Below are 13,182 nucleotides of genomic sequence, written 5' to 3'. Positions count from 1 at the left end.
CGACGTTTCTCTGCTGGAGGCCGGGAGGGAGGACGTATCTGGGTTTTATCTCCTGCATGATCGAACGAGGTTTGGCAACAGGACTTGTTGCTATGACAACGACAGCTCAAGATAAACTAACAGCTTTATTATTATATATTATATCATTATATTTATAACTGATGAATCTGCCAGTTATTCTCTCATTTAGTTTATTGATAGTTTAATAGACAGCGACAGCTTCCTGTTGTAATCTGTATTAAAGGTGTTACAAAATAAAGTTTGATTGATTGATTGATTGGTCCAGTGTTCGGCGTCATACGCGCAGCAGCCGCAGCCGGTGCTGTTTTTTTATGTTTTCCTGCTCTTTTTGTAAAATATTCTTGTTTATTATTGATATTTTATTTAGGGTGTCACGATTTAGATTTTAAAATTGGAAATCAATCGAAATGAAATGAATTCTTAAACTCTGTAATCTACATCGCTTCCCACAGCAAAGGATATGAGCGCCGACAAGGACGTCATGATGCATTCAAGTGCACTCTTTCCTACTCTGCCCTGTAACTGGATGAATACAGTTCTGACTGAAGTTTAATTCTCATGATAAAATACTGAAGGACTCAAATACACTTTCCTCACTGATTAAATGATTATTACGACCTGTTGTTCTTAAAATAGTTTGAAAGTGACTCAATGAAACATTTTGCTTCACAGAGTAAAGAGAGTCACAGCTACATGTTGGGAAACAGGAAGTTTATTCACTAAATCAGTCACTCATTGATTCACTTCACTCAGACTTAGAAGTTAAACTCCTGAAGTTATTTGTCCCTCCCTGGCCTCCGTACTTTCATCAGACAGACAGCAGGACAGAAACAGGCAGCAGCCGGTCGGTCAGCAGCTGTTCAGACAGACTGCAGAGCCACGTGGAGATCATATATCAGAGAGATTAAAATGACTGGCTGCACGTCGTCACAGCCGCTTTGCTCTCTGAAAACAGAAATCAGAGGATTCACCGCGGAAATAAATCGTCTGCCGAAACTCAGAGTAAACTCTGGACGTCATGAACCGTCTGAGTGGTCAGATTAACTCCGGATCAGGACCAGACGGAGGCCTGTGTTTATCAACAGAAAAATAGGACTTCAGGCAGCTTGGCTGAGCCTGTCGAGGCACATCGTCTCACACAGCTGCATGTGACATGTCTGCAGGCCGTGAACATGGAGTCTGCTCCTTTATGACCCTGCAGGTTTAAAGTGTTTCAATACAAGATACACATCTTCATAAAAATCAGGACTGGGGGACAAAATCAAATATTGTAGAGATGAGTGTTGGTACTTTTATCATTTAGTCATTATATCCACATTACTGATGACTTTTTGTCAAAGACGTTAGATGAAGTTGAACACTCTGGTGAGTTCATCACTGACATCACTTTACTGTAATGAGCCTTTAAAACCAGGAAAAGACAACAAAAATATTTAGTTACTGTCCTTCAGTACATGTTTCAGGTGTCTGTCCTGTACCTGAGTATCTCTGTGACTTTCCCTCTCAACATCTGAACACAGACACCTGAAACACTCTCCTCCTCACAGCTTCAAAACAGCCTCGTTACTTTAGTTTGATGCATTTGAGGTGAATTATGGATTATTTTTATTCCTAACATCACAAGACTGATTTCAACGGCAGACGCAGCGCGATGAAACAAAGACGTAAAAGACGTGAACAGACAGAGAGGGAGACTGGAATGGGGAGAAAAGGCGTGTTAGCGTCTCGTATCTGCAGAGAGTTTCTTATTTTCTCTCTTTGTTGCTGCTCGGGACGCTTTACCAACCCAACATGTGGCTGTTTGACGTCCTGGGAATGAGACTCAACTATCAACTATCTTTGTGGTGCGTTCAGGAACAGCTGGGACAAATCCTACTGACTCTACCTTTAACTTTAATAGTCTTTGAATTATATTAATATGACGTGAGCTTCAGTTAGCTTTGACCACAAATGTCCTTCAGAGGGAGACTTTTTACTCCGATACTCTGAGTACATGTCAGAGCCTGTACTCGATTACTTTTACTGGAGTAAAGAAGCTGAATCCAGAGAAAAACAGAAAAATATAAATAAGAAGAATTTGGTTTGAATAAAATAAATCCTGATTTCAATAAAAACTTTGTCAGCAAACGTCAGATTCATAATGTTGTCGACTGATTCTTTGTTCAGATAGTTATTGATTCTCCAGGTTCAGGACACATTTCACTTGGCGCCATGACAACGCTGAGGTTCGACATTCAGAACTAACAAAGAAACAATAATATAAACTGGAGCCGTTTATCAAGAAACACAGCAGCTATTATCTGTTTTCTTTCACAGTGAAGTGAAACTCTTTTGGGTTTCAGTCTTTTGGGACATTTTATAGACTAAATGATCGATCAATTAATCAATTAGTCAACTCATCATGATCCAATCACCGATGACGTTAAGTATTAGTTGCTTTTTCACTATTTTAAACAATTAATCAAGAAAATAATTGGCAGATCAATTAATAAAGAAGGTGAACGTTAATTATCACGATCATCATCATCAACACCGCCGATCAATCTGATCTGAAATAAGCGATCAATAAATACGGTGATCAGCTGTTTACCATAAAAGTCAAGAAATATAAATATCAGCTGGCTGCAGTTTGACAACAACAAAATAATACATCAAAACAAGAGCCGATACATAATCAATCAGCACACACACACACACACACACACACACACACACACACACACACACACACACACACACGTACCAGCTTCTGTCGTTGACTCTAAACAGATGCAGCAGTAATGCAGCTGAACCTCGCTCGCCCGCTCTCTCTCTCTCTCTCTCCTGCTGCAGCAGCAGAAGAAGAAAAAAAAAACAACAAACTGTTTTTCTTCTTCTGTGGTGAAGAACGAAGCACACACAGCGACCGACTGTCACACACACGCAGATGCCGATACACTCACACACTCAGCTGTGTGGCGTTTGTCCGTCCGACCGACCGGCGATGAATACCAGCGACACACACGCACACACACACGCACACACACACACACACACACACACCAAGGTGAAACACACACACACTCTCTCTCTCTCCCTCTGAATGTCTCTCCACCTCTCGCTCTTCTTCTCTTAGCGGCAGAAAAACATTCACCCTCCAACCGACCGCACAGCACCGTCACTGAGGCAATGCAGCACACACACACACACACGTTGACACACACACTGTGCAAGAAACACACACACACACACACACACACACACACACAGTGGGGGCGGGGAGAAAGAAAGCTGAGAGAGAGAGAATAAAAAGGGAGTATCGCTCAGCCGAGTGCGATCCTCCTCCTCCTCCCAGCATCTGTCGACAGCCCCCCCAACACACACACAGACACATGCACACACACACACAAACACAAACACACACACACACACACACACAGTAGGACACGCTGATTCTTTGCTTTCATGTCTCTCTCTTCTCCTTTCAACTCTGCAGTGTGTGTTTACATCACGTTGTACTTGTATGGAAATATGTGTGTGTGTGTTTGTGTGTGTGTGTGTGTGTGTGTGTGTGTGTGTGTGTGTGTGTGTGTGTGTGTGTGTGTGTGTGTGTGTGTGTGTGTGTGTGTGTGTGTGTGTGCGTGCGTGTGCGCGCGCGTGTGTGTGCTGAGCTGACAGCTGCTGAGACAAGCGGCTGTTTCCTTTCTTTTTTTTTTTATTCTCCTGTTGTTTTGTCTTTCTCGTCCCAGAATCCTTTGCTCCTCTCACCTTCCTCTTCTGTAAAAACACTGACGCTGTGATTTAAACCCTCAGTGACACATTTAATAATTATAATTATGGCAACAGACAACTTGTTTGCTTTAACTCATCATTCTGAATAAATCCTGATGTCACAGTGTTGATGTCTGTAGATTTGTTCCCTATGAGCCTCACTGTAACTATGATAGTCAGTTTGCCACCGGGCTCGATTTTCCCCACAAAAACAAAAGGTTGATTCACGGCACAAAGGAAGCACAACCAAAACAGGAAGAGGCATCGTTTTCCCTGGTCATGATCTCCAGGTAAAAACAACTGTGGAAGAACAAGGCGCCCGCTGATGGAGGAGGACGAGGGATAGAAACCAAGTGAACAGACGGGCGGCGAGCGCTCCGGTGTTGTGTCAAAGTCTGTTCCCCTGCTGATATGTGGTTCCTCTCACCACCGGGACTTGAGAACAAAGATGTCAGTGCAAAGATGGTGGAAACTCTCTAAATTAGCTGCTCTAATGACGTGACATCGCTAACGTTTGGCTCAGGAAGAGAGAAAATGGATCAAACAGCTGAATGAAGCAGAGCCGGAGGATCTGAGAGCCGCTCTGAGGAACGACCATAAAAAAACACTTTAATTCAATTACGCAGTGACGGAGAATTTAGCGAGCACTCAGGAGGATCAGATCCATCACATTAATGACCCGCAGGACCAACAGCAGCCGACGTGATGGAGAGCCAGGCGCTGAATTTAATATCAGGATATTAAAAGGAGCCATTTCCTAATGTTTGAGAGTCGATCACACGCTTCATTAATAATGTTGACACTTGATTTCGAATGCTGCAGCTTTTATTTCGGTTGCATGTTAGCAGTTAACGTTTCAACAAGGCTGCCAAGCCAGTGACCACAGTTCAAGTCTGAGTTTCAACAACTGTAAGTGAGAAACCACTGAAGGAGACCACGGGACTGTTTCCAGCTGAGTTTGTGGCAACAAAAAAATATATATTTTTGATGGCGCGTCAGGACATCTGCAGCCGTATCTGTTGTGTTTGTTTGTGCCTTAACCTATTCAGAGCATGAGCACAACGTTGTGACGAGAGGAAGAGAACGCTTTTTTAGGGTGAGGACGTCATAACATCTGACAACTCAAACAACCAGTTATCAACAGCTGATCGAAGATATTAAATCATTGTTAACTGATGAATCTGTAATCAGGTTCATCCGTTAATAAACGTTTTTACTGACTCAGGTCTCCTCGTCAATGTGACGACTGGGTTCAACAAGCAAACACTCATTTAATTTTTAATTTCCTTTAATATCCAGTTTGGTTCAGAGCTACAGTGTCACACCGACCTCACAACAAAGACTGATGGGTAACACACACACACACACACACACACACACACACACACAGACACACACACACAGTCTGCCAGCAGGTACAAACACACAGAGCTGCAGGTAGGCGGTGGATGTGAGCATGAATGCAGATGAGATTATCGGGGTTTGAAATGTAAATGAAGCAGCAGAAGAAGAAGAAGAGCAGCTCGTCTCCATCGACACGTTTCAGTATAAAGACAGAAACTGAAGCAGAATAATGTGACTACATAATGGTTGTTTGTCAAAACACTGAACCTGTGTCATAGCAGCTGAAACTTTGAGTTGATAGACAGAAAATTCACCATCAGAAGCAGCTGACTGAAACACTTTATAAACTAAAATCCCTGTTTCAGCCTCTCAAACAGGAACATCTGCTTGTTTTATGTCTCGTGTTGTATCGAGTTGAAGATCTTTGGTTTTCAGACAAAAAAGAAACAGTTTGAAATGTGTAAACGTGAGATTTAGTGAACTGTGATGGCCAGTTTTCATTTAATCAATGAATCAACTAAACAGTGCAGGATCAATGGGATTGATTGAGAATAAAACTGATGGTTAGTTGACGTTCTGAGCTGCAACTAAATGTAATCGTTGATTGATCTGGTGGGTTTTTTCATGATTCATCGTTCATGACGTCTTCAAATCGCCTCTTTTGTCCAAAACACAGAGACTCTTCAGTTTCTGCCAGAAACAGCAAAGAAAAACAGAAAGTCTTCACATTTAAGAAGCGGACGGTGTTCGACTGATCGATTTGTTAAGGAAGCGACTGAAAACCTCCTGTTTCTTAATTATGATATAATTGATTAATAATTCCTTAATTATCAACAGATGACTTACTGAACTCACAGCCTAAAAGGTCATTTTGTTCATACTGAAAGAAGCACTACAGTGATATTAATGACACTAAAGATGAAGGACTCACACAACAACAACACATCCTGTTCACTGTGACAGGTCAAATATCTGCAGCAAGTCTCTGAGCAGATTCTCTGGAAAATAAGCCGACACACACCTCAGAGGTGTCATTTGTTAAAATATCGAATATCAGCTTCCTCCTCCTCCTCCTCCTCCTCCTCCTCCACCTCCACCTCCTCCTCCTCCTCCTCCTCCTCCACCTCCTCCTCCTCCTCCTCCTCCTCCTCAGCTTTCAGTTGACCTCAGAGACTCACTTCAACTTTAATGTGTCTGTAATGGAGTCAGAGTTGTTTGTGACAACCAGCTGTATCACTGCACCTGTCTGTCTGTCTGTCTGTCTGTCTGCTGATTGTTTCCTTTGGTAAATAAGAATAAAACGCTGGCTCCTGATTGGTTCACAGCGTCTACATTTCTCAGAGCTGAAGCTCACGTCCACGTCACCACAGAGATCAGATTAAGAACTCTGTTGTGATGAAGAAATATTGTATCAACACAGTTTGAACGTCCACTCAGACACGGGATTTCACAACGAACACGTTCGTGACCCCGAACGTGTTACAAGACATTCATCGCTGACACTGAGTGTCTGTAAAGCGCTACTGTGATCATTAATGTCAGATTCAAGTTGCCAGATCTGTCAAACATCCCCCAACAACATGTAAAAGAAGATTAATGTTTAACCAGGTGAGTCCCACTGAGATCACAGATCTGTTTAACAAGGAAGACCTGACCAAGAACGGCAGCAACGGAGTGATAACAGCAAATATACAGAAAAAAACACTAAAATGATCAGATAAACATCTGCACACAGCATCGACCTGGACACAACGCTTTAAAAGTGGTCAGATTGTCCCTCGCTGTCGGTGCCGACAACCTGAAATCATTCTTCCCCAATTCAGTTCAGACTTTGGAAACCACAAATTGTGAAATGTCACGAGAACGAAGACTGAGTGTGATATTTCATGTTTAAAAGTGAAGATGAGTAAACAGGAAGTAGACACACACTCTAAGGCTGAAACAAGAGTTGATAATCTGACACCACGTGTTTAAAATGATACGATATCCACGTCTGATTGTCTCCGAAGCAACAAAGACACAAATATTATTACAAATGTGTTCAGTGACTTCAGAGTAAATCTCTCTGTAGTGAGGTGTTACAGGTAACCATGAGCAGGAGAGGCTGACACACTGACACACACACACACACACACACACACACACACACACACACACACACACTGCCTCAGAGCAAACTAACATGGTAATCCAACCCCAGAACTAGAACAGAACTAGAATTACAGCCTCGCAGGTGTACGCTCCACCTGTCTGTCCAGGTGACGCAGCCTCTGTAGTTTAATGTTGTGAAACCAAACTTAATTCTGTGTTGACTGTGTTTCCAGTGAGAAACAGAGAACTGATGGTAAAATTAATCACATGGTGCAACGACAATCACCAGCCAACAAGCTTATGGTGTGTTTGTGTGTAAGTTCACTGAGAAACAAAATTAAAGATGATTCTGTCAGAAAATAAGAAAACTACAAGTTCTTCAGTGTTGATGCTTCACATCTTCTACACGGCAGCAGAGAGTGAAGGTGGACGACCAGCTGTCGTTTTGCACGGTGACAATAAAGAAACTGAAATCAGGTTACAACAGCCCAGTAACTAATAATAATAGTAATAATAATAATAATAATAATAATGGTGAAGCAACAGAGATTTACTCAAAGTTACTTTTACTCAGGTTTTACTCAAATGTCAGAGGTCAGAGGTCGACTACTAGAATGTGAATTATTTATTTCTAAAGCATCAAAACCAAACGTTGATGCTCACGTTTCAACCATCGTAATAAACATGGTCAGCTGTGAATTTTTGAGTTATTGACAAACATGTGTTTTGTGAGGTCACAGTGAACTTTGACCACCAATGATCAGTTCATCCTTCAGTCCAAGTGGACGCTTGTGCTAAATGTGCAGATATTCCCTCACGCTGCTCCTGAGATGTTTCTTTCACAAGAAGTGGACGTCCACAGCCGACACACGAGAACATCTGAACACACATACCATGAACGAGTGTGTTTGCTGACATGCAGCCACGATCACACCTCGACAATGTGTGATGAGACAACGTGAGCAGAGCTTTTCCACATCAATAAGTTACGTTTCACTAGTCAACAACTCAACATGATGTCCCCCACGCTGACAGCTGAGGTTACAACACCTGGAACACACCTGTCCTGCTCCAGGTTCATGCTGGATAAACTGTTCTGGTCTGGATCTTCGTCACTTCCCTCTGTAAACACCACTTGCTCCTTCAGGACACTGTGACTTGTAGAAAGTTGCGGACTGTCCCTTTATGCAGCAGCAGGCTGCTCACACACACATTTAAACACAAACTCACCATTTGTTTTGGCGTCCCTGTGACGTCACAGGCCACGCGCGCACACCTGTCAGCGTTAGCATGTTGCGGGATGAGGAAGTTGCGTTAAAGTGTTGAGAAGTGAGCAGTTAGCTCGTGTTCGAGTGGCTCTGCGGGGAGCAGGTGCTCAGGTGTGCGTGTGGCGGGGCGGGGGTGTTACCTTGCAGGGGAAGGGCAGCGTGGACGCCACCTTCTCCATGGCCAGGTTCCGGATGCTCGGGGTGAGCGGGCCTCGGCAGGTCGGACAGCAGCTCAGCTTCTGGCGGCACGGGTTGCAGACCAGGTGACCCGCCTGACACTGCAGGATGGGCGGCAGGACGTAGTCGAAGCATACCGGGCACTCGAACAGCGCCGTGAGCTCCGGGGACTGACCGGGGAGCCCGGCTGAGGTCAGCGACACAGCCGAGGAAGGGGCAGCAGACCCCGACCCGGCCACAGAGCCCACACCGGCGGCTGCTGCCGCTGCTGCGGCCGCGGCGGCTGCTGCTGCGGCGGCGGCGGCGCCTCCCGATCCCCCGTGCTTTCCTCCGCCTGCCTTCCCGGCCCCGAGTCCTCCCCCTCCGGCTCCGGCTGAGGACGGACGGCTCATGGCTTCCAGCTGCGGTCCGTTTCCCGTGAAGTGCCGAGCGGGCGGTAACGTCATCTACTGTTTACTACCGGACGTCGCTCCGGGCCCCCGGAGACACAACATGGCGGCTGCCAGTTTGTATCGCCTGCCGCGCGCTCTCATTGGACGCTGCGTCGTGGATTGACAGGGCGCTCGGCCAATCAGAGAGAGGAGTCGTGTCATTATGTAATGTCTGGCAACAAAGTGAAAGAAAAAGTTTAAATGAGAAACAACTCATCATTAATCAGTTAATATCAACAACTTATACACGTTTACATCGTTTTCTGTTCATGAACAATCATAAATATATTCATATAAAAAAATAAAAGGCCACATTAAACAACACGTACTGTAAATACTGTACTTCACTTGAATTATACACGTTACTCTACTTTGTACTTCACTACATTCACTACACTACACAGTCAACTGATAACTGATAAAATAATAGTTACACATCAATGAATCAATGATAATAACTGGACCTACAGTATCACAGACTGATATATGTGATGTATCTCTGGCGCCCCTCAGTGGAGGTTTGGTGTTTCTGCACCGCTGCCAGGTATCAGTCTTCATACAGACATGTTTGACCTTTAACCCTTTCAGAACCATCCTCATCTGAGAATGAATATTTGATGTGAATAGTTGCATTCAAGAGTTACGATGGATTAAATAAACACGTAGCATGAAGAGGTTTATCAGAGCTGTGACGGTGTCCGATGTGAGTTTTTGGTGAGGCTGACAGAAATAATAATAAATACCTCTGGTGAATTGATAAAATAGTTTGTTTGCTGTTGTTGTTTCTCTAATGTAGCATAAAGGGACTAAAACTCAGTCTTGTTTAACATGTCTGCTGTTAAAATGATACATAAATTAACCTTTTAACTATACAAGAGCAATAAAACTCAAAATGATCCAGCTGGCAGTATAAATACACACAGTACCCATGATGACTGGTGTTGTACTTACAATAATACTGCTCTAAATGAAGTGAACTAAAAGAGTGAAGTGTTTCACAGTGAGCTCTCTTACATCGGCCTCCAGGTTCAGAGTGTTTTGTCAAACTTTGGCTCCATATCTGGTTCTGTTGGCTGGTTCAGTCCAGTTCTGGCCTCCAGCCCACCAGAGAGGCTCTTACTTTTATTTCCAGGAGGACGTAAAGAATTGGCCGACAGCAGCGGCTCGGCTCAATTAACCTTGAGATGCCTTCAGGTTCACTCGACAAAAGCTGTTGAAAAGAGGAAAAAAATGAACAAGAGCCAGCCGGGGAGTCTGAAGGAGCTGCTGATGTGTTTGAGTGGATCAGTCCAGGTCTCAGATCTTTACACGGGCTGTCGGTCAAAAATCTGTTTTAAAATGTTGATTTATAAAACACCAGATGGTTTATTGTTAGATACATGATCCATCCAGACCTCTCAGATGGTCTGGATGGATCATGACTGATCAGAGTCCAAACTAAACGTGAGGAAGCAGAATTAAACATTTTATTTTATCTGAAACAAAAACGTTAAAGTCTCCAGGATGTAACGTCAGCAGGTGTTTTTTCAGGAGATCTGCAACATATGCATCGCTATATTTCACAGAAAGTTGAACCGTTTCCATCTTTATCGTGTTGACTGAAACATGTATTTTAAGCCAAACCATGTTTTTCTAAACCCAACAGAACAAAAGCTCAGTGCTGTGATGAGAGAAACTGAAAATTAAACTAAACGAACGTGAAGTTTTAACTCGTGTGTTGTTTGCAGATTTATTCTGATGATCTGCTCGAACTGTTTTTCTCTCTGTAGTTTAAATGTCCGTTATTTTATATAATATTCATTTCGTTTCATTTGTGAAACATTGTGAACAGTCACACATCTTTTATTGCCTCTTCTTGTTGTATTCAATCAAGTTGTTGTTTTTCATGTTTTTAATGTGTTAGTTTTTTTCTAATGTCATTTGTTTTGTCGTGTCTGAGCGTCATGAAAAACGTTTCATAAATAAAAAATGTTATTATTATTTTAATTATTTGATTAAAATTTCAAAGCAAACTTCAGGTCTGTTTCCTTTTCATATACAAACCTGATTTTTTGACTCTAATGAGTTTATATTTACAAAAACAATAGTTTATCAGGATGACATTAAATATCGGCACTGTTTGCAATTAAATATTGATCAACATATAGGATTTTTCTTCATGTTCACCTTTGAAACAACGTCAGTGTCAACACTGTTTCTTTAATTTACAAACTGTTTGTTTTCTTCTAATCACTGAGATCCGACATCATATTTGTGAGTTTGTCAAACTAAAAGGAACCAGATCCAACAGGAACGTTTGATCCCATTAAAGGAAAATAAAGACGGTTCTGACTCTTTGACTTCATCGCCGCTGCGTCCGTCAGCCAATTTATTTCCTGCTAATCCGTTAATCTTCTCTTAATGTCGTCACCTCACTTCTCAAACTTTATCATTTATTATTTATTAATCGTCTCTGACTGGCAGCTGTTCACGCTCAGTGTGTCTCGTTTCATTCACAGCAGAGTCAGTCAGAGACGCACACAGCAACATCTCCACTGTGAGCTTCATCAGAGGAGAGTTAAAGTTCAGATGATGATGATGATGATGATGATGATGTTATCTTAAAGGAACAGTCTGCTATGACGTTCTCTCACAGACGAGATGTTTCAGATCAGTACAGATGTAGTCAGTGGACTTTTATTGCCTCACAGGACACAAAACACTTGTAGCATTGATGCATGAATCCTTTTATAGAAGCACAAAGCTGGAGGCGGATTGTTGTGCTGCGACGTGCCACGTTTCTGAAGTGGAAACAGAAACCAGTGAGGACATAAAGGCCACAACGGAAAGTCGTCGGTATGCTTCATCAGAACTGTTCGTCAGATTACAAACCTTCTGTTCGAACACTTCACTAGTTTGTCAGAAAGGTTTTGTAAATTCCCAAACCAATAATCTGACATTCAGACCAACTCGTACAAAGACGACAGGTTTTAACCTTCTCAACAACTGCTTCTGTAACTATACGCCCGATTCTTCTCATCCACATCCACACGTTATCTTTCAATGTTAAAGAAAGTGAGAAGAAATTCCTCCACAGCAGAAGTTAATGTGGTCTATTCTCCATCCAACTGTGGTCTGTTCAGTAGTTTTTGTAAAATCCTGCTGACAAACAAACGTGAAAACAAGTGCAGACGCCTCGTCAACAGCCCGGGTCTGAGTCCAACTTGTGGCCCTTTGCTTCATGTCTTCACCTTCACCTTCTTTCCTGTAAACCTCGACGCTGTCTGTCTGAAAAAAGTTCATGTCAGATTGTTGCTGCGACTTCACAATCAGGTGAATAAGAAGCTGAAGAGACTTGAGTTCTCGCTGTGTATCTGCCGTTTCTGACGTATTTATAATTCATGGACAGAAACTGAAAACAACAGTAGGTGAGGGGTGATGGTGTGTGCAGGTCGACAGGGACGTTAAGTAGTCGTCACCTGATGTGTCGAGGTACAAGCAGCTTTTGGTTCCTGTTACAAAGGAATCAGACAACCAGTCAAACCTGTGCTTTAATTATTCACTCAGTGAACGAGCTCGCTGAACGTCCATCAGACAACCGGAGGCGTTTATTTTCGTTCCCTTCCTGTCCCGTGAATATCTTGGATCTCCAGATGTGTCGATGTTGATCATAAACTGAAGGACGAGTTGTTCCTTTATGTGCTGATAAGATTCACCTCCTCTTAAAAAAACAGTTCACCCAAACAGTGAAACTCAGTTGTCATCTCCTCCTCCACGCTGATGGAAGTCAGGTGAAGTCTCGTCGTCCACCAAACATTTCTGGAGCTTCACAGTAAAACAGAGTTGCGGCGTTCTGCTGAACACCTGAAGCAGCTGGAGACTTGATTTAAACATCAGATGTCTCCAAACAGCTCGTCTGCTGTGATCACAGTCTGCAGAAGACTGCGAAGTGCCCCTTTAATCTAAAAAACATCAGATATGAGAGTTAAAACAGTGACGGGGAACATTTTACTGATCTATGACGACTTTTACTTCTGATACTTGTCGTAATAAGTCAGTTACTTTAAGGTTTTGATGCAGGACTTTTACTTGTAGTCGAGTATCTTCACAGTATCAGTACT

The 13,182-nt window shown here is 42.9% G+C and overlaps 1 protein-coding gene across 5 annotated transcripts in view; it reads right to left on the bottom strand.

The window, feature by feature from the left end:
- Positions 1–13,182, bottom strand: part of siah2l (seven in absentia homolog 2-like) — a 120,431-nt gene that overhangs the window by 10,245 nt on the left and 97,004 nt on the right. For 2 of the 5 annotated variants that reach the window (XM_084373601.1, XM_084373604.1), the window contains 3 exons: positions 10,097–10,292; positions 9,551–9,682; positions 8,615–9,254 (listed from right to left, as the gene is read on the bottom strand). In XM_084373601.1, the coding sequence (XP_084229727.1) occupies positions 8,615–9,097 (483 nt within the window). In that variant the 5' untranslated portion in view covers positions 9,098–9,254; positions 9,551–9,682; positions 10,097–10,292. Of the gene's footprint in view, positions 1–8,614; positions 9,255–9,550; positions 9,683–10,096; positions 13,024–13,182 lie in introns of those variants that run through there. The other 3 variants (XM_084373603.1, XM_084373602.1, XM_084373605.1) reach the window with 3 other exon arrangements.

This window comes from Pagrus pagrus (assembly GCF_965226575.1).
Source record: "Pagrus pagrus genome assembly, chromosome: 14".
Classification (NCBI taxonomy): Eukaryota; Metazoa; Chordata; class Actinopteri; order Spariformes; family Sparidae; genus Pagrus; species Pagrus pagrus.
The sequence above is the reverse complement of the archived record's forward strand: the minus strand, read 5'-3'. Positions and strand labels throughout refer to the sequence as shown.